The 27,474-nt window shown below is 41.6% G+C and overlaps 1 protein-coding gene across 1 annotated transcript in view; it reads left to right on the top strand.

Annotated features, from left to right (window-relative positions):
- Nucleotides 1–27,474, top strand: part of kcnh8 (potassium voltage-gated channel, subfamily H (eag-related), member 8) — a 439,093-nt gene that overhangs the window by 398,289 nt on the left and 13,330 nt on the right. Inside the window, exons 14-15 of the mRNA XM_059972346.1 lie at nucleotides 12,608–12,714; nucleotides 15,635–15,714. Coding sequence (XP_059828329.1) covers nucleotides 12,608–12,714; nucleotides 15,635–15,714 — 187 coding nt within the window. The remainder of the gene's footprint in view (nucleotides 1–12,607; nucleotides 12,715–15,634; nucleotides 15,715–27,474) is intronic.

The following is a 27,474-nucleotide window of genomic DNA, read 5'->3' as shown; positions in this document are numbered from 1 at the left end:
CTGGGTGGATGTCCTGTCACACCAATTTATCATCAGTGTAGCTGTTCTTGAAAGTTGATTGCAAATTTAGAAAGGTTTTGATTCATGTCAAATAACCAGGTGAAAATTTTCATCTGATCTTACCTTAAACAGATTTTAAAATTACTTACCTGCAAAGCTCTGTAAATGAGAAGTGAGTGCAACTTTAATGAGAAGACTAGTAAATTGTGAAACTCTATTCTGCAATCATGGACTCATGGCTCAAAACAGATCACAACAGTATACAGAAGGTAACAGATGATGGGCAGAGGAACAACAAGCAGTTTTATTTTGTGTTCTATTCCTGATCAGTCCATTTCAGATCAAAGTTATATGAATCTGTCAGGGAGGTTCCACCAGCCTTTGCCTAATTAGACTGCAAAAATGTCTGTTCTATACAATTATTCTCACCATCCTAAAATGGACTTAATTGGGATGACAGGTATGACATCAAAACATGCTGTTTATTTGTAGTGTTTCTTGAAGTACAGAGAGAGTGTTGCTTTTGCTTCTGGGTGTGTTCAAATGGTGTTTTTATCGGACGGGAGATTCAAGTGGTCTAATCGCAAACACGGGAAAATCTGCAGATGCTGGAAATCCAAGCAACATACACACAAAATGCTGGAGGAACTCAGCAGGTGAGGCAGCATCTATGGAGAAGAGCTGTGTCCTGATGAAGGGTCTCGGCCCGAAACGTCGACTGTTTACTCTTTTCCACAGACAATGCCTGGGCTGCTGAATTATTCCTCCAGCATTTTGTGTGTGTTGATTCAGGTGGCCTGTCTGCTTTTCAACAACGTAGCAGTCTGGGTTGTCTGACTGCCTGTCTGTATAGCACAGTAAACTGACTGTGAGGCTTTCCAAACTTCCACACATGCACGCTGCATACATTGTGCAGCTGCGGAAGTCTGGAATATGCAGGTGTTTAATATGTGTGCATTAAATGTGCTTAAAGCTAGACATCTTTAATACCTTAATAAATAAAATGTTATAAAGTACAAGGGCATCTGAGGCAAATATTCTTTCACTATTCTCTAGAATCTGGACCTCAGAGAAAGCATCATTAAAAGATACACTATTCTAACAACATTTGTCTGGATAGAAGTATGGTGATTAAATAATGCATTTAATGAAGGTATTAAACTCTATCTGACCTTCCAACTTCCCTGGACTTACTACCGAGTCCGTGGTGATCTAACCTGAGGGGCTGGATATGTCTTGTATCTCACTCTCAGCTTTAACCAGCCTAGCAGACTCAAGTACTGAAGTAGGAATACTAGCCTGGACTAAAATAGTAGGTGAAAGTATTTTTCTTTTACATTGATATAATTAATATTAATGTTTTAATGAATTACATTGATATAATTAATGTTAATGTTTTAATGAATTGGGAATTCAATATTTTAACAACTTATTTTTAATATGTTTTCCAACTCTTTCTGAATTTCTCTGACCAAATGTCCGTTGAGACACTCTGTTGGTGAAGCTGTAGTTTCCACTGGCTGTGGCTGAGGGACGGCCTGTAATCCAGTCCCCCTCAGGGAATGATAGGCAGGACATGATTTGAACCATACTGCTGCAGGGCGAGAACTCAACGTGCAGGCCAGATCCACTGATACCCACTCAAAACTCGACTGCACCAATAGCTTCAAAATAAATAAAGTGTACTGCCTTTTATATATATATAAAGCATTAAGCTTTTGGGAGTGTTTATATATTGTGTCTCAATACATAACTAATGTACTTTGAAAAATGTATTGGCTGTAAGCTGTTCAGCTCGCTGAATGGTCGAGGCCAAGTCTGCCTTGGAGAGCTGCCCATGACCCTTCAAGCTATTCATTCTTTGCTGCTGGGAGGAACCATGCCACAGATGCAGTTAAAGATGAGGTCTTATACAGAACATAAGACCTTAAAAAATAGGAGCATGAGCCATTCAAGTCCGAGAGACTGTTCTCGGCACGTATTATGGCTATCTCCTTTTTCCTACCAAACCCCATTGTTCTGCCTTCTTTTAAATATCCATAGATCTATCAGTCTCAGATTTCAATAATTTCAACAACTGAGCCTTCACACACAACCAGTGGAGAGACTACTAAGGATTCACCTTCTTTGTGTGAAGCTGTTGCTTCTCATTCCAGTTCGAAATGTATAAGAAGACTGGGAACTCTATATACAGACTGCATATGCAGTAAGAAGTCTCTCCCCATTTCTATCCATTTGAACCATGTTAAAATGTTGTATTTTTTAATGAGTTCTCTGAGATTCCAGCTAGAGAATGGTGAAAGAATGTTTGTCTCAGAGGTCCCTGGACTTTATTATATTTTACTTATTAAAGTATTAAAGATCTTTAGAATTAAAGAAGAAACGAAAGTGCTTGGAGGCAATTTTTGTGAATTCTATTTACAGACAGAGCAAAAAAAAAAATTGACAAGTACATAGGACTAAGAGTGAAGGCACATAATCTGACATTTGTTAAAATTCCTGAGTGGAGCCTTATATTTTCAGAATTAAAAGAATCAAGACTTTGTACTAAAAGGGATCTGGATGTTTAGATGCTGAAGTGCACTTACAAAATGATCAGAAATGAACAGATTTCTGGCGTGGAAATAACTAGGGGAACGGAATTCTCCTGAAGATCCCTAAGCTATCAGAAATTGAGCAAAAGTTTAAACTGATAAGTGCGTCTATCACAGAGCAATGTTGGAAAAGGAAATTAAACAAAAAATGTAGAGAATGTTTAGTGGGTCAGGAAGCATCTGTGGAGAACAAAAACAGAGTTAACAGTTCAGGTTGATGCTTTCATTGTAACTAGGAAAAATTAGAAAACAGACATGTTTTCAATTGTGGGCAGAATACTGTAAAGGGGAATGTTTGTGTTTAGCTGGAGATTAGCTGGAGAAGATGGATAATGCTGACTGATAGAAAAGAAAGGGGGTTCATGACAATCAATCTATCTGGAGGAGGGAGAACAAAAAAAGAGAGATTAAACAGACAGTGATGGAACTGTGAGAAACAGAACACAGCAGGTGCCGGCAATGTGAATTGCAATATAAAAGAGAACATTGGCAATGCTTAACCCAACAGATGAGACAGCATCTGTAGAAAGAGAAATGCTGACTTAATATTACAGGTGGATGATTTTAAGCCACAGATGGCTGATGTAAAATCATCGATTTAATACCTTCAATCTCCAGTGTCCACCTTCCCCTTCTCCACCTGGATCTCTCTGCCTCCTATCCCCCACTTTTACCTGGTTCTATCTTTTACCTACCAGCCCAACAAATGAAAAACTGGAAATCCAAAACAGAAATAAAAATTGCTGTAAACACTCAGCTGCTCAGGAAGCATCCTTGGAGAATGGAACAGAGTCAATGCCCAGGTCGTTGCCTCATGCATTAGGAAAGATTGACACCAACTTAAAGTCATGGTTGCATTTCTCTGTGTAGATACTGCTTAGCCACAGAGTGTTTGCAATTTTTTCTGGTTTCAGATTTACAGCAATCCATTTTTTGCTTTTCAAAAGAGAAAAATTACAGTAAATTTATATTACATGTTTCACAACCTAAAGATACCTTTAGGCACTTCTGTGATAATGAACTATAATTTGTAGTCTGTTCAGTGTTACAATATAAAATATCTGAAACAGGTTTGCACACAAGATCCCATAAAACATTATGGTATGTTTGTCAGATGGTCTGCATTAGTGATTGTAGTAACGGAGGCAGAAGGGAGACCTGATGGAAGGTTATAGATAGAATAGACAGGGTAGAAATGTCAAATACTGGAGGAGACGCATTTAAAGTGAAAGGGATACATGTAAAGGAGAGGCACTGAGCAAGAGTTTTGCACAGTGGTATATGCCAAGAAAGGTGGTAAAGGGTAGAAGTGGATACGATAATGTATCTTACAGGTTTTCAAGACTAAAAGACCTACCAGGAGAATTAGGCCATTCCGTCCATTGAATCTGTTCTGCCATTCCATCATGGCTGATTTATTATCCCTCTCAACCCCATTCTCCTGTCTTCTCCCCGTAACCTTTGACACTCAGATTAATCAAGAATCCACCTTAAATATACCTAGTGACTTGGCCTCCAGTCAATTGTGGTAATCAGTTCCACAGAATCACCACCTTCTTGCTAAAGAAATGTTTCCACATCTCTGTTCTAAATAGATGTCCCTCTATTCTAAAGCTTGCCCTCTACTCCTAGACTTAACTGATATAGGAAACATCCTCCCCATATCCACTCTACCTAAGCCTTTCAATATTTGATAAGTTTCAATGAGAAACCCCTCACCCTGCCCCCATTCTTCAAAACTCCAATGAATACAGACCCAGAGCCATCAAATGCTCTTCATGTGTTAACCCTTTCATCCCTGGGATCATTCTCGTGAACTTCCTCTGGACCCTCTCCAATACCAGCACATTTTTTCTGAGATAATGGCCCAAAACTGCTCACAATACTCCGTGTGATCTGATTAATGTCTTACAAAGCCCCTGCATCACATCCCTGCTCTTATCTTCTAGTCCTCTTGAAATGAATGCTAATATTTCATTTGCCTTCCTTACTACTGACTCAAACTGAAAATTAGGAAATCCTGCACAAGGACTCCCAAGACCTTTAGCACCTCTTTTTTTGAATTTTCTCCCTGCTCAGAAAAAAGTTTATTTATTCCTTCTACTAAATTATGTCACTATACACTTCCCTGCACGATATTCTACGTGCCATTTCTTTGCCCATTCCGTCAGCCTGTCCAAGTCCTTCTGCAGACACACTGCTTCTTCTACACAACCTACCCTTCCACCTATACGTGTACCATCCACAGATTTGGCTACAAACCAGATCATTGACATATAACGTGAAAATAAGTGATCCCAACACCATCCCCTGTGGCATATTATTAGTCACCAGCAAAGGCCCCCTTTATTCCCACACTTTGCCTCCTGCCAAGCAGGCAATCTTCTTTCATGGGCTCTTGTTCCAAGGGCTCTTCTCTAGTTAAGCAGCTTCATGTGTGGCACCTTGTCAAAGGCCTCCTGAAAATACAAATAAACAACATTCACTGATTCTACTTTGTCTATCCTGCCTGTTACTTCCTCAAAGAATTCCAACAGACTTATCAGTCAAGATTTCCCCTTAAGGAAACCATGTTGACTTTGACCTCTTTTGCCATGTGCCTCCAAGTACCTCAAAACCTCATCCTTAATAATAGATTCAAACATCTTTTCAGTCAGGTTAACTGGCCCAAAATTTTTATTCTTCTGCCTCCCTCCCATCTTGAAGAGCGGAGCGACATTTGCAATATACCAGTCCTGCAGAACCTTTCAAGAATCTAGTAATTCTTAAAAAAAAATCATTATTAATACCTCCACAATCTGTTCAGCTACCTCTTTTAGAACCCTGGGGTGTAGTCTGTCAGATCCAGGTGACTTAACTGGCTCTCAGCTTCATCCCACCCCCTCCAGTCTTCTCCTATCATTTCGCATTTTCCCCTCCCCCCACTACTTTCAAATCTCTTACTATCTTTCCTTTCAATTAGTCCTGACGAAGGGTCTCGGCTCGAAATGTCGACAGTGCTTCTCTCTATAGATGCTGCCTGGCCTGTTGTGTTCCACCAGCATTTTGTGTGTGTGACTTAACTACCTTCAGACTTTTCAAATTCTGAAGCACCATCTCCTTAGTAATAGCAATGACTCTCACTCCTGACACTCCCGCATTTTTGGCATTCTGCTCATGTCTTCCACAGCGAAGGGTGACACAAAATACTTATTAGGTTCATCTGCCATTTCTTTATCCTCAATTACTACCTCTCAAGTGTCATTTTCCAGCAGTCCACTATCCATTCTTGTTTCTGTTTTACTCTTTATGCAACGTCTCAAAAAATCTTTTTGTATCCTTTTTTATAATATTGGCTAGCTTACCTTCATATTTCATATTTTCTTTCTTTATGGTTTCTTTAGTTGCCTTCTGTTGGTTTTAAAAGCTTTCCAGTCCTCTACCTTCCCACTGTATTACTTTGCTATATTTTATATCTTTTCTTTTGCTTTATCCTGTCTTTGACTTCCCTTGTCAACCACAATTGCCTCATTCTTCCTTTAGAATACTGCTTCATCTTTGGGATATTCCTTTCCTGCGCCTTCGGAGTTGCTCCCAGTAACTCCAGCCATTGCTCTTCTGTTGTCATCCCTGGTCGTTCCCCTGTCAATCAACTTCAGCCAGCTCCTCTCTCATGTCTCGTGTCCTTACTCCACTACAATACTAATACATCTGATTTTACCTTCTCCTTCTCAAACTGCAGGGTGAATGCTATCGTTTTCTTATCACTCGCTCCTAAGGATTCCTTTACCTTAAGCTCCCTAATCAAATCTGGGTCATTGCATAACACCCAATGCAGAAATGTCTTTTCCCTAGTGGCCTCATCTTCAAGCTGCTCTAAAAAGCCATTTTGTAGGCTTTCTACAAATCCATTCTCTTGGAACCCAGCACCAACCTAATTTTCCAAATCTATCTGCATATTGAAATCACCCATGACTATTGCAACATTACATACATTTTCTATCTCCTGTAGAAATTTGTAGCCCACATCCTGGCTGCTATTCTGAGGCCTGTGTAAACTCCCATAAGGAGGCATGGGATCCAAGGGGACATAGCTTTGTGGATCGAGAACTGGCTTGCACAGAAGGCAAAGAGTGGTTGTAGATAGGTCGTATTCTGCATGGAGGTCAGTCCCCAGTGGAGTGCCTCAGGGATCTGTTCTGGGAGCCTTGCTTTTCGTGATTTTTATAAATGACCTGGATGAAGAAGTGGAGGGATGGGTTAGTAACTTCGCTGATGACACAAAGGTTGGGGGTGTTGTGGATAGTGTGGAAGGTTGTCAGAGGTTACAACGGGAGATCGATAGGATGCAGAACTGGGCTGAGAACTGGCAGATGGACTTCAACCCAGATAAGTGTGAAGTGATTCATTTTGGTAGATCCAATTTGAAGACAGAATATAATATAAATGGTAAGCATCTAGGCAGTGTGGAGGATGTGTGGGATCCATGTCCATAGGACATTCAAAATTACTGCACAGGTTAACAGTGTTGTTAAGAAGGTGTATAGTGTGTTGGTATTCATCAACTGTGCGATTGAGTTTAAGAGTCGTGAGGGAACGTTACAGCTATATAAGACCTCACTTGGAGCTCAGAAAAATAGAGAGCTATGGCTAACCCTAGGTAATTTCTATGGTAAGGACATGTTTGGCACAGTTTTGTGGGTCAAAGGGCCTGTATTGTGCTGTAGTTTTTCTATGTTTCAGATCTTTTTTACCATTTCAGTTTCTTAACTCTACCCACAAGGATTCTACACCTCTTTCTAGGGATTTAATTTCATTTTCTACCAACAGAGCTGCCCCATCCCCTCTGCCTTCCTGCCCATTTTTTCGATACAGTGTGTATTCTTGGATGTTAAGCTCCCAGCTATGATCTTCTTTCAGCCACTACTTACAACAATCTCTACACACCTCAACAATGCCCATACCTGCCAATCTCTGACTGTGCTACAAGATCCACATACTATGTGCATTGAAGTACAACACCTTCGAGACTATATTCATCACCCTTTTTGATTTTGTCTACCTGTTACACTATAACCCATCCCACTGACTGCAATTTTGCCCTATCATCTGTCGGTCCTTCCTCACAGCATCACTACATAATGCATTGACTTGTATACCAACTGCTCCATCCTCAGCCCTATCACCCTGATTCCCATCCCCCTGCTAAATTAGTTTCAATCCATCCCAACAAACCTGCCTGCAGGGATATTGGTCTCCCTTGGGTTCGTGTGTATCCCTTCTCTTTCATACAGGTCATACTCCCCTGAAAGATCACAATATTCCAGAAATCAGAAACCCTGTCCCCTGCACCAATACTTCTGCCATGCATTCACCTGCCAAATCATTGTATTCTTACCATGAGCAGCAATCCAGAGATTATTATCTTGGAGGTTCTGCTTTTCAGTTTCATACCTAACTCTCTATTTCTCTCTTCAGGACCTCCTCCCTATGTTGTTGGTACCAATATGTACCACAACTTCCAGCTATTCACTCACCCCCTTTAGAATGCCATGTATCCAGTCCGAGACATCCTGATCCTCCACCTGGGAGCAAAAATACCAAACGGACTGCTCCTCTAATTATGAAATCCCCTATCACTAATGCACTCCTCTTTCTTTCCCCTCCTCTTCTCTTCTGAGCCACAGAAACAGACTCAATGCCAGAGATCTGGATGATGGTGGTTCCTCCGGTAGGTCAACCCCCCCCCAACAGTATTCAAAGCGGCGTGCTTATTATTGAGGGGCATGTACACTGCAATGGCTTCCTATTCCTTTTCCTTCTCCTGACAGTCACCAAGGTGCCTGGCTCCTGCAACTTAGGGGTGACTACCTCCCTGTAGCTCCTATCTATCACCTTCTCATTTTCCCATATGACCCGAAGGTCGTCGAGCTGCAGCTGAAGGTTCTTAACATGGTCTCTAAGGAGCTGCAGCTCTGGGTACTTCTACAGATATCAGATATAGCTATCAGGAAGACCGGATGTCTCCCAAAGTTCCCATATCTCAGATAAGAAACAAATCACTTGCTCTGGACCTATTCTCAGCACACCAGCTATGTATTAACAAAAAAAATTGCTTCATTTACCTGGAACCTCTGTCTTTGCTTAACCAAATTTGTTCTCACCCAAGCCTGCTGAAACAAAGCCTGACCACTCCACTAATGGCCGCTGCACTTACACCTCACTTCTTTTAATTGGCCGCTGCCAAATGTCTAACGGGTCATTATGATTGCGATTGCAGCCTGTCAAAAAGTCGCAAAAGATCCCAAGCTCTTTTTCTTGTACCTCCCACTGTGTCACCAACAAACGGCTTCTCGTGATGATTGTCGCCCACCAAAAGGACCCAAGAGCACCTAAGTTCTTATTAGATGAACATATGAATGTGCAGGAGTGGAGGGTATTCATCATCTGCAAACAGGAGATTTAGTGTAATTTAGCATTCTGCTTGGCGCAGACGTCATTGCCGAAGGCCCGGATCCTTTCCTGTACTGTTTTGTTGATTTTCTTAGCTGAAAGACTATCACAGACAAATGGAACTTCACTAGTTCTTGCTGGGATTTCAAATCCAACTTTGCCCTTAAAAATGTTTTATGGAATGTTATGAATGCTGAGTAAAGTTCACATCTAATATAGGGTTTTTAATAAATAATAGTCCCTTAACAAGTAGGGAATGCACAAAGCAGATTATATTAACAATTTTTCTTTATATGAATTACAAATAACTTGCTCTCAAGACGTAACATAACAGGCGACAGTGGACTTAGAGCTTATTTACAGTCCATTGATGAATGAAAACTGGGGAGATTATAAAACAGGCTACAAATTCACAATCACCTGTTTGTGTCCATCTGAAGGCAAAAACTTCAGAGCAATTTACAATGAGAAGCAATGGTCATGATAAAGGTGAAAGTCAATGTCCATTTAATTAAATTCAATTATTTTATATTTATGACCCTTCATTCTTAACCACCCTGGAGTAGGAACTACCATCTTACAACACACTATCAATTCCTTCATTACATTGATGACCTCCACTTGTTTCTAGAGAATAGAGCCCCAGGTGATCTTTCCTGCAAGTATGCAAACCTAATTAAATCTTCAAAGCAACCAGCAGTATTGTCAGGATAGTCTTGGAAAGAAAGACTCATATGTTGTCAATGGCATGGAGTGAGTCCACTGGATAGATGGGTTGTTAACAATTGCTGCTTCTCGTCAACTTTTATGTTTAATGGTATCAATACAAGCAGAGATAAATGTAGGAAGGTTTTTTGGGAGTCAATTTATAATCATCTCATGAACATTAAATGACGATCAGAAAAATCTGCAGACGCTACAAATATAAATTAAAAGAAACAATGCTGATAAAATAATCTGGTTCTCTTTCTACAGGTGCTACCTGACCTGCTGAATTATTTCATCATTGTTTGTTTTCTTGGCTTTGTAAACACGTACTTTTAACATGTTTTACAATTTTAAGAATGGTGAAAATTGCTAAGTTTTTATAGATAATTGGCTGAGCACACCACATAGATGTAGGTTTGATAAAAACTGTCTAACAGCGTGTAGTCTGAATCTCCACTCTAGAGAGACATACTTCATACAATACAAATCAAAGCAAGAGCCCTTGAGTTGCCCAACACGTCTCTCCCTGTGAGGATGAGAGTGCGGGGCTGTAGGAAGGATGAGCAACTGCACCATGTTCAACAACGTATGGTTCAGGGAGCCATTCAAAAGGGGAGAGAGAAGAGAATTGTAATTGTAATTGGGGATAGTATAGTCAGCAGAATAGACACAATTCATTGTCACAGGGATTGAAAGTCCCAAAGGCCGTGCTGTCTGCCTGGTGCCCCAGTTCTTCCCCTTTGTCATCAGACCTCTGAAAGGTCCATGAATCCATCAACAGCACTTCGCTGTTCCTCTTTGGCACTATAAATTAATTTATTTGTTGTGACATAGTAATTTTATATGCCTGTACTGTACTGCTGTCCCGAAGCAACAAGTTTCACAACATACAGTCTGCAGTGATTCTGAGAACCTCCTTCCTCCTCAGATCAACAGTCCAAAACGTCGACTCTTTTCCTCTCCATAGATGCTGCCTGGCCTCCTGAGTTCCTCCAGCAAGTGTGTTGCTTGGATTTCCAGATTTTCTCTTGTTTGTGATTAAAATAATTTTTGTTTTGTTGCCTCTTACCTTGTACTATTAGTTGTTGCATTTCCTTGTAAAATCTTTACGATTAATTAATTTGCTACGATACCTTAGTACATCTACTATAGAACATAGAACAGGACAGCGTATCAATAGGTTCTCCAGCCACCATTCTGTGTTGACCTTGATGCCAATTTGAAGTATTCCCATTTGTCTGTATGTGGTCCATTTACCTCCAGGCTCTGCCTGCTCATGTCCCTCTCTAAATGCCTTTTCATAGTTCTGCCTCTATCACCTTCACTGGCAGCAAATCCCAGGCACCTCCCGCCCTCTGTGCAGAAGTCCCAGGCACCTCCCGCCCTCTGTGCAGAAGTCCCAGGCACCTCCCACCCTCTGTGTACAAGTCACAGGCACCTTCCACCCTCTGTGTACAAGTCCCAGGCATCTCCCACCCTCTGTGTACAAGTCCCAGGCACCTCCCACCCTCTGTGTACAAGTCCCAGGCACCTCCCACCCTCTGTGCAGAAGTCCCAGGCACCTCCCACCCTCTGTGTACAAGTCCCAGTCACCTCCCACCCTCTGTAAACAAGTCCCAGGCACCTCCCACCCTCTGTGTACAAGTCCCAGGCACCCCCCACCCTCTGTGTACAAGTCCCAGGCATCTCCCACCCTCTGTGAACAAGTCCCAGGCATCTCCCACCCTCTGTGTAAAAGTCCCAGGCACCCCCCACCCTCTGTATACAAGTCCCAGGCACCTCCCACCCTCTGTTTAAAAGCGTGCCTTGCACATCTTTAAACTTCTCCCCTCTCACATTAAACCTATGCCCTCTAGTATATGACCTTTCCATCTAGAACAAAGACACTGACTACCTACCTGTCTATGGCTCTCATAACTTCATATACGTCTAACCGATGGCCCCTCTAAATGAAGATCATCTGCCCATCTCTACCTTCAGGTGATTAATACAGCTTTTGTCTTGGCATGTAAACATGGTGATCCACTGCAGGTTCTTGAATGGCCAAGTACAAAGCAAATACATTTCTTTCTAAATTGTTGTGAACGTTTAGACCAGATTTTAAAATCAGTTTCAGTCTGTTCTCTCTCTATGTTAAAAATGCTGGAGAACAAGTTAATGCTGAAGGTTAAAAGCCACTTTGCTGGAGAGATCATTGATCATTCTGAAGAACCATTTTGGAGTGAATAATAGTAGGGACTGGTGTTAATGGTATCACTGAAACCCAAATTTCAAATAATTGCAGTGAATCACATTGCTTATGGGCTAAGATGAGCAGTCTATTAATAGTCTGAGGGCTATCTGCTGCCTGGTACAGTGAGATACGGGCTACCTGCATTCTGTAAAACAGAGACTGGCAGATTACATTTCTTGCACAGAAGGAGGACTAAGAGGAACAATGCAGTTTAGTAGCAGTAGCTTTACTAAATACGATTTAACCAAAACAACATACTCCTAAAATTAATGAAACCTCAGTTTATTTACCCTTAAATAAAATACTGAGCAGAGTGAGCTAATGCACAGTACAGCTGTGGTAGCAAAATAATGAATTAATAACCACTTAATTATGATTTGGCTTTGCCAGAACACCAATGAAAATTTGAACAGGTTTTCTTGGTTCAATTAACAGGAAAATGTCAACACAGTTTCCCACTTTAGTGTTGCTAAGTGAACTGTATCGATTAGATCAACAGTGATCTGTTGATAAGAATCACTGCATTTTGTTATTTATCAACAAACACTGAAGCTATATCTTTCAATACTACATTTTGCAATGACATAGATTACTCATTTTTATCATTATGTTACTGCAACTGAGCCTTTCATTTTTACAGAATTGTTGATGGCATTGAAGATGAGAAAAGCTCAAAAATGAGCCAAAGGTTTGAATTCTGCACTGAAAATATGGGACAAGAATCGTTCAGACCTCCAACAGCAAGAGGTAATGGATCCCATTTCACACGCACGCGCGCGCGCACACACACACACACACACACACACACACACACACACACATTTTAGTTTACTCTCCATTCCTTCTGTAAAGTTTTTCTGCCAATTCAATCTAATATTAAAATGGACTACATGAAGAAACCCTGTATCAATGTGTCAATATTTTCTCGTACAAGAGCATTTCTAAGCATTTTACTCATGAATTAACAACGATTTTCTCCATACAGTAACTGTATTTTCACAATTAGAAGAAAATTGTGATGGAGCATAATAGAATTTGCATCCACTGAATTTGAAAACTATCCACCCACCTATTTGATTATTTTAGTTGTCAACTGGGAAGCATATTTTACTTTTAGTTTTGGTGTTGCTCATCTTTCCCTCCCGTTGTTTGTGAGGTCATGTGCCATAAACAATGGGGACATTACAGTCCTCCATGGGGGGACAGGGTCAGGTTTCCTGATCACAGGACATCCAGGTTCTCTTCTCACCTACATCTGCATGCCTATATTATAATTGATCATTGAACACAGACTGGTTCCCAATCGGCTTCTAAGTTTACCTATTAATGGGAGTAGGTTCACCCTTGACTCTGCTGTGAATGGTAGATAAACGGGACCTTTAAATAATCCATGTTTAGGATTTGTCAGTTATCAGAGATGGAATGAGTTTAGGAAATTCTACTCTCCTAACCCAGTCAGCCAGTATTGCTGCAAAGAGGACAACTCCAGCTTGAGTATCTAATGTTTGTAGGGAAGAAAATGGAATATCAGATCCTTTCTAGCTAAAGTCTTGAGGCCGAAAGTCTTGAATGACTACTGTCCAGTGGCCCTGACTTCACACATCACGAAGACCCTAGAGAGGCTGGTTCTGGCTCACCTCTGACCTCTGGTCAAATCAGCCCTCGATCCCCCTGCAGTTTGCCTACCAGGAGCACATTAGAGTCTTGGATGCTGTTATCTACCTGCTGAACAGACCCTACTCCCATTTGGATAAGCAGGGCAGCACTTTGAGGATCATGTTTTTTGACTTTTCTAGTGCCTCATCGCTGGGGGAAAGCTCTGTTCAATGCAGGTTGGCACTTCCATTGTATCCTGGATAATAGACTATCTGACAAGCAGACCACAGTTTGTGCAGCTACAGAGCTGTGTGTCCGACATGACTATAAAGCACTAGGGTTCCACATGGGACTGTATCGGCTCCCTTCATGTTTACCCTGGATACCTCAGACTTTAGATACAACACTGAGTCACATCATCTGCAGAAATTCTCTAATGACTCAGCAATAGTTGGGTGTATAGAGGGAAGACAGGAGGATAAAAACAGGTCACTGGTGGAGGACTTTATCGAATGGTGCAAGCTGAATCATCTGCAGCTCAACACCAGTAAGACAAAGGAGATGGTGACAGGCTTTATGACGACTAAGCCTGCACTGCTTCCTGTCACTGTTGATGGTGAGGACCTACAAGTACCTGGGGGTGCACCTGGATGACAGACTTGAGTGGAACACAGAGACTGTGTAGAAGGAGAGCCAGAGTCACCTCTACTTCTGAGGAGAGTGGGGTCCTTTAGAGTGTGCAGGTCTATTGTCGCCAGTACAATCTTCTATGCAGTGGTGTGCTGGGGCAATGGTATCTACACGGGTGATGCCAACAGGGCTCAATAAATTGAGTAGAAAGGCTGGTTTTGTTGTAAGAGTCAAACTGGAGACATTGGAAGCTGTGGTAGAGCAAAAGACCCTATGGAAAATCCTGGAAATTCTGGACAATGTTTCTCACCCTCTACCTGCCACCCTGGGTGAACAGAGGAACGCTTTCAGTAATAGAGTAAAACAACTGTAATGCTCCAAAAAGCACTATATGAGGTCATTCTTACCCTTAGCCATCAGGCTCTATAATGAGTCGGGGAAGTAATATTGTAATCTTTGACTTGTAAATCCTGTACATCTTATTTTTAAAGTGCTTTTATGCTTCCTTACTTCTCTTCTAATATTTGTATATCTGTGCACTTGAAAGGCTACTGTGGCACTGTAATTTCCTTTGGGTCAATAAAGTATCTATCTATTTATCCCGATATCTAAAGAAAGAGGGGGGAGGAGGAAATTATAACTATGCCACAATGATGCTGGAGCAGCAACACCTCACATCCAGTTTGGGTAGCCTTCAAATCTGATTTCTCTAACTTCTGATGATTTCTTTCTCTTCCCCCTTCTTTCTTTTTTCCATTCTGGTTCCACCCTCACCCCTTCTCTTCTCACCTGCCATCATCTCTCTCTGGTTCCCCTTTCCTTCCGTTTCTTCATGGTCCATTGTCCTCTCCTATCTGATTCCTTCTTCTTCAGCCCTTTACCTCTTCCAACTATGGGGCCCCAGCTTACTTCATCACCACTCCCCATCCACCAACCTTATCTATTTTCACTCTCACTCGCAGCTTGCACTCTTCCCCCCACCCCCACCTCTTATTCTGCCCCCTTCATTTCCAGTCCTGATGAAGGGTCCCAGCCCAAAATGCTGACTGTTTATTCCTCTCTACAGGTACTGTTTGACTTGCTGAGTTCCTCCACCATTTTGGATGCATTGCACAATACGATACCTGTTTCAAGTGATCGCTTCAGCTAACAAAAGAAATACAAATAACAAATTAATACAACATCAGCAAAAAATGGTCACAAATTAATGATTATGTCATTAAGGGATTTTAACTGGTTACTCTCTTTGGGCATTGGATTAGAACCCCTCTCACCGTCTAGTTTGAACCTCCAAGTCCAGTGATTTTGTAAGTTTTGGTGGTGTTTTCAATAATTCCAATCCCTGCCATTAATTTACTCCTCATTACCTAGTGCACTCGGATTGGATGAAAGTACATTTCTTCATTGTCAATGTTTATGAAGTGAGTTTTGACACTTGCAGATTTTGATGAAGTTACTCCTGCAATGCTGGTGGCCAAAGCTGAAGAGACAAAACAGCAGATCAATAGACTAAATGATGAGGTATGTATATTTTTTTCTCAATTCAAACTGTAAAAGAAGAAGCATGACTCAGCAAGAAATAGCAAAAGCAAAATCCTCTTGAATAGGATAAAATACATAGGTTGCATCAGATTACTAAGCGTCCCCGGGTTATGAATTCTGAATTTAGAAACACCCCCTGCATATGAAAAAGCTCCTATAATGTTACTAAATTCAAAAATTCTACATACGTAATTTCTACAAGTAACAGAAATGGTTTTCTTTCTGTCTCCGCTTTCAGTAATTGTTCTTTCTGATCGGTCATATGTGCTTTTGATGCCATTCATTATCATACAGTGAAGGCATGATTTCCACATCAAGGAATATTTGTATATTTTTTGACTTATGGACAAAATCAGCTTATGAATATCTGCAAAGTGGAACTTGTTCATTGCCCAGGGACGGTCTGTTTTCTGTGCAGATAAGCATATATTGATGCTCCTTGTTCTAGGTGTTTGGTACTGTATGTGTGGAAACTGATGTAAATGCATCCCTAAGTGCTTGAGAAGACCAAACAGTGTCTAGTTTTGCATGCCCAAAATGGAGCAGAGGTTCTGTCTCAGGAGAAACACAGGCCCAATGTTTAGTTGAAATGCATTTAGTCACAGGTGCCATCTAGTGTCATTTAATTAGAAAATCAGTTGCTGAATACAGTCAAGACATACAAAAAAGCTGGATGAACTCAGTAGTTCGGGCAGCATCCGTTGAAAGAAGCAGTCAACGTTTCGGTTGAGACCCTTTGTCAGGACTGAAGAAGGAGGGGGCAGGGGCCCTATAAAGAAGGTGGGGGGAGGGTGGAAAACCAGTCAGAGGAAAGATCAAGGAGTGGGGGAGGGGAAGCAGGGAGGGGATAGGCAGGAGAGGTGAAGAAGGAATTTAAGAGGAAAGCATTATGGGTAGTAGAAGAAGGCAGAATCATGAGCGGTGATAGGCAGCTAGAAGAGGAGACAGAGTGAAAGTGGGATGGGGGAAGGGAGAGGGAGGGAATTACCGGAAGTTGGAGAATTCAATGTTCCTACCAAGGGGCTGGAGACTACCCAGACGGTATATGAGATGTTGTTCCTCTAACTGAAGTTTGGCCTCATCATGGCAGTAGAAGAGGCCATGTATGGACATATCTGAATAGGAATGTGATAGAGAGTTGAAGTGAGTGGCAACCGGGAGATCCTGTCTGTTGTGACGGACGGAGCGTAGGTGCTCGACAAAGCGGTCCCTCAATCTGCATCGGGTCTCGCCGATGTAGAAGAAGCCGCACCGGGAGCACCAAATCCAATAGAGGACCCCAACAGAATCACAAGTGAAGTGTTGCCTCACCTGGAAGGACTGTTTGGGGCCCTGAATACAGTCAAATACTTGTTATAAAGTTTAGGATTTCACTTCCGGATTCTCTTGTGTATGACCTGCTAAAATATAAAGGTGTTAGGACATGCACAGTGGTATCAAACAGCATGCTTCACATATCTTCTGTGAAATTCACTCATACATGCACAGGCTAAAGCAGAATATAAACAATTAATGTTTTCAACCACCTTTCCCAAAAGTTATTGGAGATCTCTCATTCAGTGCATATCCTTTGGTAATAAGACATGTACAAGTTTCCCTATTGAAACTAAGCTCCTATAGTTCCCAACCTATCCATTCTACTTCTTGTCTTCCATGCTCAATCATCTAAAGGTCTTCAGAGATTTCCTGACTTTTACCTTAATGGTTTGTTCATCTTAATTTCTGAATTTCATGTCTTTTTTATACTTTTGTTGTTATTACAAAATTTTTTAAATGCCTGAAACTATCATCAACATTTTATTCATTTCTTTGGGAATGAGTACTATTGGTCCTGCAAGCATTTATTGCATCCCTCATTGCCTTGTGAAGGTTATGTTGAAACATTATCTTAAACTACGCTAGTTCATCTGGAACAGGTAATTCCATAAGACACAGGAGATTCTGCAGATGCTGGAAATCCAGAGCAATGCACACAAAATACTGGAGGAATTCAGCAGGTCAGGCAGCACCTATGGAACAGTCGACGTTTTGGGCTGAGATCTTTCTTTAGGACTGGAAAGGTGGGGGAAGACACCAGAATAAAAAGTTGGGGGGAGGACTAGCTGGTAGATGATATGTGAAGCTGGGTGGATGGAAAAGGTAAAGGGCTGGAGAAGAAGGAATATGATAGGAGAGAAGTGTGGAACATGGGAGAAAGGGAAGAAGGAGGGATACCAAGGGATGATGGTGGGCAGATGACAAGAAGAGTTAAGAGTGTAGAGTGGAGAATAGAAGTAGAGGGAAGGGGGAGGAAAAAAAATTACTGGAAGGGGAAATCAATTTTCAAGTCATCAAGGTGGAAGCTACACAGACAGAATATGAGATGTTGCTCCTAAGAATGAATCCCATACCACATAGGAGCAGAATTTGGCTACTCAACCCATTGGGTCTGCTCCGCCATTGCATTATGGCTGATATATTATCTTCCTCAACCTTCTCCCGTAACCATGACACCCTAACTAATCAAGAACTTACGAACCTCCTCTTCAAATATACTCAATGACTTGGCCTCCACAGCCATCCATAGCAATGAGTTCCACCAATTTGCCACCCACTGGCTAAAGAAATTCCTCCTCATCTCTGTTCTAAATGGATGTCCCTCTATTCTGAGGCTGTACTCTCTGGTCCTAGACTCTCACACTACAGGAAGCGGCTTCCACATCCACTCTATCTAGGCCTTTCAATATTTGATACATTTCAATGAAATCCCCCCATATTCTTCTAAACTCCAGCAAGTACAGCCCAGAGCCGTCAAACATTCCTCATACGTTAACCCTTTCATTCCTGGAATAATTCCCATGAATCTCCTCTGGACCCCCTCCAATGCCAGAACATCCTTTCTTAAATTTGCCCCCAGAAACTCCAGCCTTTGCTATTCTGTCATCATCCCTGCTGGTGTTCCCTTCCAATCATCTTCGGCTAGCTCCTCTTTCATGCCTCTGTAATTCCCTTTACTTCACTGTAATAATAGTACATCTGACTTTATCTTCTCCCTCTCAAACTGCTCTAATCTGATTCTATTATGTTATGATCACTGCCTCCTAAGGTTTCCTTCACCTTGAGTTCCTTGATCAAATCCTGCTCATTACACAACACCTAATCCAGAATTGCCTTTTCTTTAGTGGGTTCAACTACAATCTGCTTTAAAAAGCAGAATCTCATAGACATTCTACAAATTCCCTCTTGACATCCGGCACGAACCTGATGTTCCTAATCTGTCTGCATATTGAAATCCACCATGACTATCATAACATTGTCCTGATAACATGTCTTTTCTATTTTCCTTTGAAATTTATATTCCAAAACTGGAAACTCTTCAGAGGCCTGTATATAACTTCCATCAAGGTCTTTTTACCTTTTCAGTTTATTAACTCTACCCACACATTTTCTGACCCTATGTCACCTCTTTCTAATGTGCTGTTGGATTGACAGTTCTAGGATCTGAGCTGAACAACAATGACGGATCAAAAAGAGGATGATATACTGCAGATGGGACCTTCCCAGTCTGTATATTCCAGTGCACCAAGTGCCCTTGTCCTTCGTGGTGATAAGGGCCGTGGTTTTGCATATTGTTGTCAGAATAGAGGACACAAGAGACAGCAAATATTGGAGTATGGAGAAAAGAAACATGTCATTGGAGGAATTTAACAGGACAGTCAGTATGCTGATACTTCAGGCCAAGAACTTTCATCTGAAAGAGCAAAGGAGAGATGGTCAGTATCAAGAGGTGAAGAGGAGGGGTGGGACAGGAGCAGGGAATTCAGGTGAAGAGTTGATGAGTAGATAGTCAGGAGGGCAATGGAGAATAGAAATGATTATGGAGGATGGCAACAAAGGGCTGTAGATTATGGAATCTGAGAGGAAAGGAACGTGAGGAGTAAAACCAAGTGAGGGAGGTGTGGTGGGCAGATGGAAGCAATAAGTGGAGGTGCACCAGAGTGGGGCTGATGGGCAGATAGATTAGCTGGGGGTGATAGGAAGCTGAGGGGAATAGGAGAATAGTGTTGGAAAGAAGAGTGTGTTTGAGAGTACATGAGTCAATTAGGAGAATGGAAAAGAGAGAAGAGGAACGAGTCACCTGAAAGTGGAGAGTTCAATGTGTTTGATATTGGGTGTAGACTATCCAGGCAGAACGTGGTGCACAGAAATCTCTGTCTCTCCAGGAGGGGCTGACAGAGGAGCTGTAGGGACAGACATTACATCTCCTACAAGAGGTGAAGGGTGACTGGGAAGGGATGGGCAAACTTGGGAGTCACAGAGAGGGAGGTTCTTATAGAAGACAACAGTGGAGTGAGGAGGGGAAGACACAACTGGTCGATAACACTGTTAATGATAAAGATATAAATTAGCTGGTAGCAAGCTGGGCACTTTGTAACTCCTTTCCATTGTTAATATTTATCTTTACCCCCTGGTAAAAGATTTACAGTAGGAAGCATTCAGCATTGCAGGTGATGATTTGATATAAACCATGGGAGGCATTCATATCTGTCCAAACACCTAAAGCACATCTTCAGATGCTGTTGGCCTGTTGAAATATATCAGGTGGTAACATGTGATAGTGCTTCTGAAGGTCTCTCTAATTATTCTCATAAACCAGGACTGAAGTGGGGGCCATTGTCAGTTAGACATGCAGAGACTGGGGCTTGAGCTGTTACAAAGAGAAAGTATCAACATGGCAAGACCCAGGTTCCTGGGCACACACCCGCTCCAACACCTTTTTGACCTTTGGAGACCGGTCACACATTGGAGGTGTAGTAACTCCTGAGATAAGCAAACAACCTGGTTGAAGGGTCCTGCAGGAGGGTCTTGGCCCAAAATGTCGACCGTACACTTTTCCACAGATGCTGCCTGACCTGCTGAGTTCCTCCAGCATTTTGTGTCGGTGTGTGTTGCTTGGACTTCCAGCATCTGCAGATTATCTCTTGTTTGAACCCAGTTGAAGTAACTTCCAAAGACTGAAATGTAAACTTTTGGTAGAAGATCATAATTATACACTTTCCTGCAAGCAGAAAAGAAAGCAGCAAAGGGTATTTAGTATTTATTGGTCTATTCAAGTCCTAAATTATTTCTTTGTAGCTGCTTTGATTTTACTTTTGAGGCTCAGAAGCCAGGGATTCCATTGACGCTGCGCTAAAGTCAGAACATGTACTGGATTATCATACTGTATATGTGTTAATTGAGTAATTAACACATGGCAATTGCCCTGACACACCTGTCCTGAAGTGGCTGTGCCAATGCAATCTAACATACTGGAGTCAAACACAATGAGTGGAGCCAGCTGCCCAAGGCATAGCAATTTTGCAGGTTTTAACTCCACACCTGCAATCAAACCCATGTGCACATCAAAATTCCACTCTCTAACTATTCTCTAATAAAACTCCAAGAAGCATATGTTCAGTCCTTCAATTGTATCCCTGCTCTATTTTCTGTAACTATAGCAGATGCTACTCCAGCAGTGTCCTATTAAAATCACAGACTGCTCACTTCACAACTTTGCCTTTTCATTAGCATCAACATGTCACACAGATCTGCTGAACTGTGTGACTATACCTTTAGCTGTGACTGGTGCCACCATAAATTTCACACTCCAATCATATTTTTTATTGTCACCTCCAATGATGAGGAACGTATGGTTGTTCAGCTAGTCAGCAATACTAGAGCGATGATCGCTGATATTTCTAGCAGAGACCGGAAACAGGCACCACAGAAATACCAGATAACAACTTAGTCTTGCATTTAATTTAGTTACATTAAAAATACATTTGTTCTATTATCAACATGGGAAATAAAATTGCAGAATATAAATTATATAGTCAATAAGCTACATTCAATAAAACCTTCAATAGCAAGTGTAGTTCCAAATCTCTCAGTAGATTTTATTGTGAAGGTGACATTTGATAATGAAACTACCCTTGGAATCAAAACTCCAATTAAGAAAATCATTTGTAACTCTGTGGTATACAACAAACACATTTAAAAAAAAATGTGATCATGATTAAAATTAGTATACAGCCCACTTTTGCTTGTAAGTATTCATGAGTAACTCTTTTAATATCTGTGACTAGCCTGAAGTCTGCACTATGGTACATTTTCTTGCACTTTTCAACTGTTGAACAGAAGTTTGTCCAGTTACATCATCCACCTTTTTAGCCTGAGTGCTGGATATCAGAAGTGTATAAAGCAGAAGACTCTGGGGAACGATGCCAGTCAGTGTGTACAAGTGGCTTTCTTACAGCATTTCCCATTTAGGCAACTACACAAGTTAAATTTTCTTTTCCCAGAAAGGAACTCTGCATGAAGAATTACAAGGTGGTTTTATAAATCATGAAAAAAATCCAGAAGATAGTGACAACAAGAGCTCAATATGGAATAAATTAGTTTTTAAATATCACATGTACAGTGAAACAAATCTTACATATTGTTCCTAGAGACGAATTCTTTGTGATGCAGTGAGGCAAAACAATAGCAGAGTGCAGAATAATGTACCACAGTTTGTGCAGGTAGACAGTAAAGTGCAAGATCATAACAATGTAGACTGTCCAGTCAAGAGTCCATCTCATTGTTTAGGAAACAGTTCAATGGTCATAAAATGCGGGATAGAATCTGGCCTTGAACATGGTGGTGCATGCTCTCAGGCTTTTAGATCTTCTGTCTAGTGGGGAGGAGAAGAGAGAGATCCCAGGTGGGTGGATCTTTGATTGTACTGTCTGCTTTACAGAGGCAGCAGGAAGTGTAAACAGATTCCATGGAGGGATGGCTGCTTTCTGTGACGTGCTGAGCTGTGTACACAACTCACTGCAGTTCCTTGTGGTCATGGGCAGAGCAGCTGCCTTACCAAGCCATGATGCATCTGAAAATGAATTAAAATAATCATAGGATCAGGAGTAGGAGAAATCATAGATAAATAGATGAATGATTAAAAAGTTCCAATAATTCCTTCTTGTGTCCACGCTGCCCGCACATTGGGGTCCTAGCGTAGATTAACAAGCAGGAGAAAATCTGCAGATGCTGGAAATCCAAAGCATCACACATAGACACAAAATGCTGGAGGAACTCATGCAGCTCCTATGGAAAAGAGTAAACAATCAACAGTTTGGGCTGAGGCCCTTCCAGATTCCTGAAGAAGGGTTTTGGCCCAAAATATCAACAGTTTACACTTTTCCATAGATGCCTCCTAGCCTGCTGAATTCCTCCAGCATTTTGGGTGTGGCCTAACTTTCACCCTGATTAGTCCACTGCCTGAAGTGGGAGAAAGCCCCATAACCATAGTGATTATTATTGGTTGCTAGATAGTCTGATGACCCAAAAACAGTAGTTAGAGGACTTCAGACTGATTATCTCTATACCAGTAAGAAAAGGTGCTTATAACCTCTGTGGATCCAATATTCTGACACAAAAAAAAACTCTGGGAGTAACAATCCCACTGAAGTCCACCTTGTAAGTTACTAGAAAAGTTCATGTTTAAAGAAATGAAGTGGAGAAAACCCTCACAAAAGAAGAAGCAATAAAGGTTGCCATTGCAGAGACTTGGATGACTCAGGGGTAGGAATAACTGCTGAGTATGCCAGGCTTTAGATGCTTCAAAAGGACAGGGAGGGAGGCAAAAGAGGTGGGGGCGTGGCACTGCTAATCAGGGATAGTATCACGGCTGCAGAAAAGGAGCAAGTCATGGAAGGATTGTCTACTGAGTCATTGTGGGTTCATGTCAGAAACAGGAAGGAGGCAATAACTCTACTGGGTGTTTTTTATAGACCCCCAATAGTAACAGGGACATCGAGGAGCAGAAAGGGAGGCAGATTCTGGAGGAGTGCAATAATAATAATAGGGTTGTTGAGATGGGTGATTTTAACTTTCCTAATATTGACTGGCATCTCCTTAGGGCAAGGGACTTAGATGGGGCGGAGTTTGTTAGGTGTGTTCAGGAAGGTTTCCTGATGTAATATATAGATAAGCCATCTAGAGGAGAGACTGTACTTGATCTGGTATTGGGAAATGAACCTGGTCAGGTGTCAGATCTCTTGGTGGGAGAGCATTTTGGAGGTAGCGATCAGAACTCTATCTCCTTTACCAGAGCACTGGAGAGGGATGGGAGCAGACAATTTGAGGAAAACATTTAATTGGGGTAGGGAAAAATATGATGGTGCTAGGCAGGAACTTGGGAACATAAATGCTCTCAGGGATGTGCACAGCAGAAATATGGCAAATGTTCAGGGAACCTTTGCATGGCGTTCTGCATAGGTATATTTCATTGAGGCAAGGAAAGAATGGAAGGTAAAAGAACCATGGTGTACAAAGGATGTACAAAATCTAGAAGAAAAGAAAAGCTTATGAAATTTTCAAGAAACCAGGTACTGTTAAAGCTCTAGAAAATTACAAGGGTGCCAGGAAGGAGTTCAAGAATGAAATTAGGAGAGCTAGAAGGAGCCATGAGAAGGCCTTGGTGAACAGGATTAAAGAAAACCTTAAGGCATTCTAGAAGTATGTGAAAAGCAAATGGATAAGCCATGTGAGAAGGGGACCAATCAGTCGTGAGAATGGAAACATGTACATGGAGCCGGAGGAGGTAGCGAAGGTACTTAATGAATACTTTGCTTCAATATTAATCAGTGAAAAGGAACTTGGCATTTGTGGGAATGACTTACAGCGGACTGAAACACTTGAGTGTATAGACATTAAGAGAGATATGCTGGACCTTGTGAAAGGTATAAAGTTAGATAAGTCACCAGGACCAGACAAGATATACCCCAGACTACTGTGGGAAGCGAGTGAGAAGATTGCTGAGCCTCTGGCGATGATCTTTGCATCATCAATAGGGACGGGAGAAGTACCAGAGGACTGGAAGGTTGCAAACATTGTTCCCTTGTTCAAGAAAGGGAGTAGAGATAATCCAGGAAATTATAGTCCAGTGAGTCTGACTTCAGTGGTGGGCAAGCTGTTGGAGAAGATCCTGAGAGGCAGGATTTATGAGCATTTGCAGAGACATAATCTGATTAGGGATAGTCAGCATGGCTTTGACAAGCACAAGTCATGCCATACAAACCTGACTGAATTCTTTGAGGATGTAACAAAGCACGTTGATGAAGGTAGAGCAGTGGATGTAGTGTTAATGGATCTCAGTAAGGCATTTGATAAGGTTCATTCAGTGCTCATTCAGAAAATAATAAGGCATGGGATCCAAAGAGATTTTGCTTTGTGGATCCAGAATTGGCTTGACCACAGAAGGTAAAGGGTGGTTGTGGATGGTTCATATTATGCATGGAAGATGGTGACCAGAGGTGGTCTGCAGGGATCTGTTCTGGGACACCTCCTCTTTGTGCTTTTAAAAATTACCTGGCTGAAGAAGTAGAAGGGTGGGCTAGTAAGTTTGCTGATGACACAAAAGTTCTAGTCTGGAGGGTTGTCAGAAGTTACAGCAGGACATCGATAGGATGCAGAACTGGGCTAAGAAGTGGCATATGGAGTTCAATCCAGATAAGTGTGAAGTGGTTCATTTTGTATGTCAAACTTGAAGACAAAATATAATATTAATGGTAAGAGTCTTGGCAGTGTGGATGATCAGTGACATCTTGGCTCCATGTCCATAAGACATTCAAAGTTGCTGTGCAGATTAACAGTGTGGTTAAGAAGGCATATGGTGTGTTGGCCTTCATCAACCGTGGGATTGAGTTGAAGTGCCATGAGGTAATGTTATAGCTATATACAACCTTAGTTACACCACACTCGGAATATTGTGTTCCCTTCTGGTCACCTCATTAAAGGAAGGATGAGGATATTACAGAGAGAGTGTAGAGGAGATTTACAAGGATGTTCCCTGGATTGGGGAGCATGCTTTATGAGAATAGATTGAGTGAACTCAGCTTTTTCTCCTTGGAGCAACGGAGGATGAGAGGTGACCTGATAGAGATGTATAAGATGATGAGGGGCATTGATCATGTAGAGAGTCAGAGGTTTATTCCCAGGGCTGAAATGATTAACCTGAGGGGGCATAGTTTAAGGTGCTTGGAAGTAGGTACAAGGGAGATGTCCAGGGTAATGTTTTCACACAGAGAGTGGCGGGTACATGGAAAACAATGCCACCACAGGAGGTAGAGGTGGATTCAGTAGGGTCTTTTAAGAGACCATTAAATAAGTATGTGGAGCACAGAAAAATATAGAGCTATGCCGTAAGGTAATTCTAGGCAGCTTCTAGAGTAAGTTGCATAGTCGGCACAACATTGTGGGTTGAAGAGCCTGTCGTGCTGTAGATTTTCTATGTTCTAAACCATTTTATAACCATTATCACAAAATACTGGAGGAGCTCAGCAGGCCAGGCATCAGGCTGAAGGCTCTCATCCAAAACATAGACAGTACTCTTTTCCATAGATGCTGCCTGGCCTGGTGAGTCCCTCCAGCATTTTGTGTGTGTTTTGCTTGGATTTCCAGCATCAGCAGATTTTCTTTTGTTTATAACATTTATCATCAGATAATAGAACAGACATGTAAGGAAGGCATTGTTATGATTGTTATGCAGATAGACTTAGAAAATTAGGTTGGAACTGGATCCCAAGAGAAGGAATTTGTAGAATACCTCTGAGATGTTTGTTTAAAGCCGCTTGTGGCACAAGGGAAAATTCGGTTCTGGATCTCATGTTGTGCAATGAACCAAATTTGATTAGGGAGTTTAAGGTAAAGGAAGCCTTAGGAGATGGTAATCAGAACATGATAGAATTATCCTTGTAGTCTGAAAGGGAGAAGCTAAAATCATATGCTGCAGTATTACAGTTGAGTAAAAGACGCGAGAGAGAGGCTGGCCAGAGTTGTTTGGGAGGGGACGAAATATCAGCCCTACTTCATTCAGCAGGGATGACAGTGGGACAGTAATGGCTGGAGTTTCTGAGAGAAATCCAGAAGGTGCAGTATCATTTCATTCCAAAGAGAAGTTTACTAAAAGGTGGATGAGGCAATCATGTCTGACAAGAGAATTCAAAGACAACACAAATGCAAAATAGAGGTCATGCAATGTGGCAAAAACCAGCAGGAAGCTAGAAAACTGGAAAGCGTTTAGAAACCAATGGAATGATTGAAAGTTAGTAAGCTTGCAGATGACATGAAGGTTAGTGGTGTTGTGGAAGGTGTAGAAGTTTGTTTTAGGTTACAATGGGATGTTGTTGGGTTGCAGAGATTGGCTAAATGGTAGATAGCATTCAATCCAGAAACGCGTGAAGTGATTCACTTTGTATGATCAGAATTGAAGTCAGAGTACAGAGTTAATGGCCGCGTAGAGGAACAGAGGGATCCTGGACTCCAAGTCCATAGATCTCTCAAAGTTGTTGTGCAAGTTGATAGGGTTGTCAAAAAGGCAGATAGTGTGTTATCCTTCATTAGTCAGGGGATTGAGTTCAAGAGCCGTGAGGTAATTTTGCAAGTCTATAAATCTCTGCCTAGAACATTCTGGTCAGTTCTGGTAATCTCATTATGGGGGGGATGTGGAAGCTTTAGAGAGGGTGCAGAGGAAATTTACCAGGGTGCTGCCTGGATTAAAGAGCATGTCTTACGAGGATAGGCTGAGTAAGCTAGGGCTTTTCTCTTTAGAGTGAAGAAGGATGAGTAGCGACTTGATAAAAGTGTATAAGACAATAAGAGGCATAGATAGAGGGGATAGTCTTGCCTTTCTCCCAAAGCAGAAATAACTAATACGAGACGACATAATTTTAAGGTGGG

The sequence above is a fragment of the Hypanus sabinus genome, chromosome 6 (assembly GCF_030144855.1).
Source record: "Hypanus sabinus isolate sHypSab1 chromosome 6, sHypSab1.hap1, whole genome shotgun sequence".
In the NCBI taxonomy this organism is placed as follows: Eukaryota; Metazoa; Chordata; class Chondrichthyes; order Myliobatiformes; family Dasyatidae; genus Hypanus; species Hypanus sabinus.
Note: the sequence above shows the minus strand (reverse complement) of the source record. Positions and strands in the feature narration are given on the sequence as shown.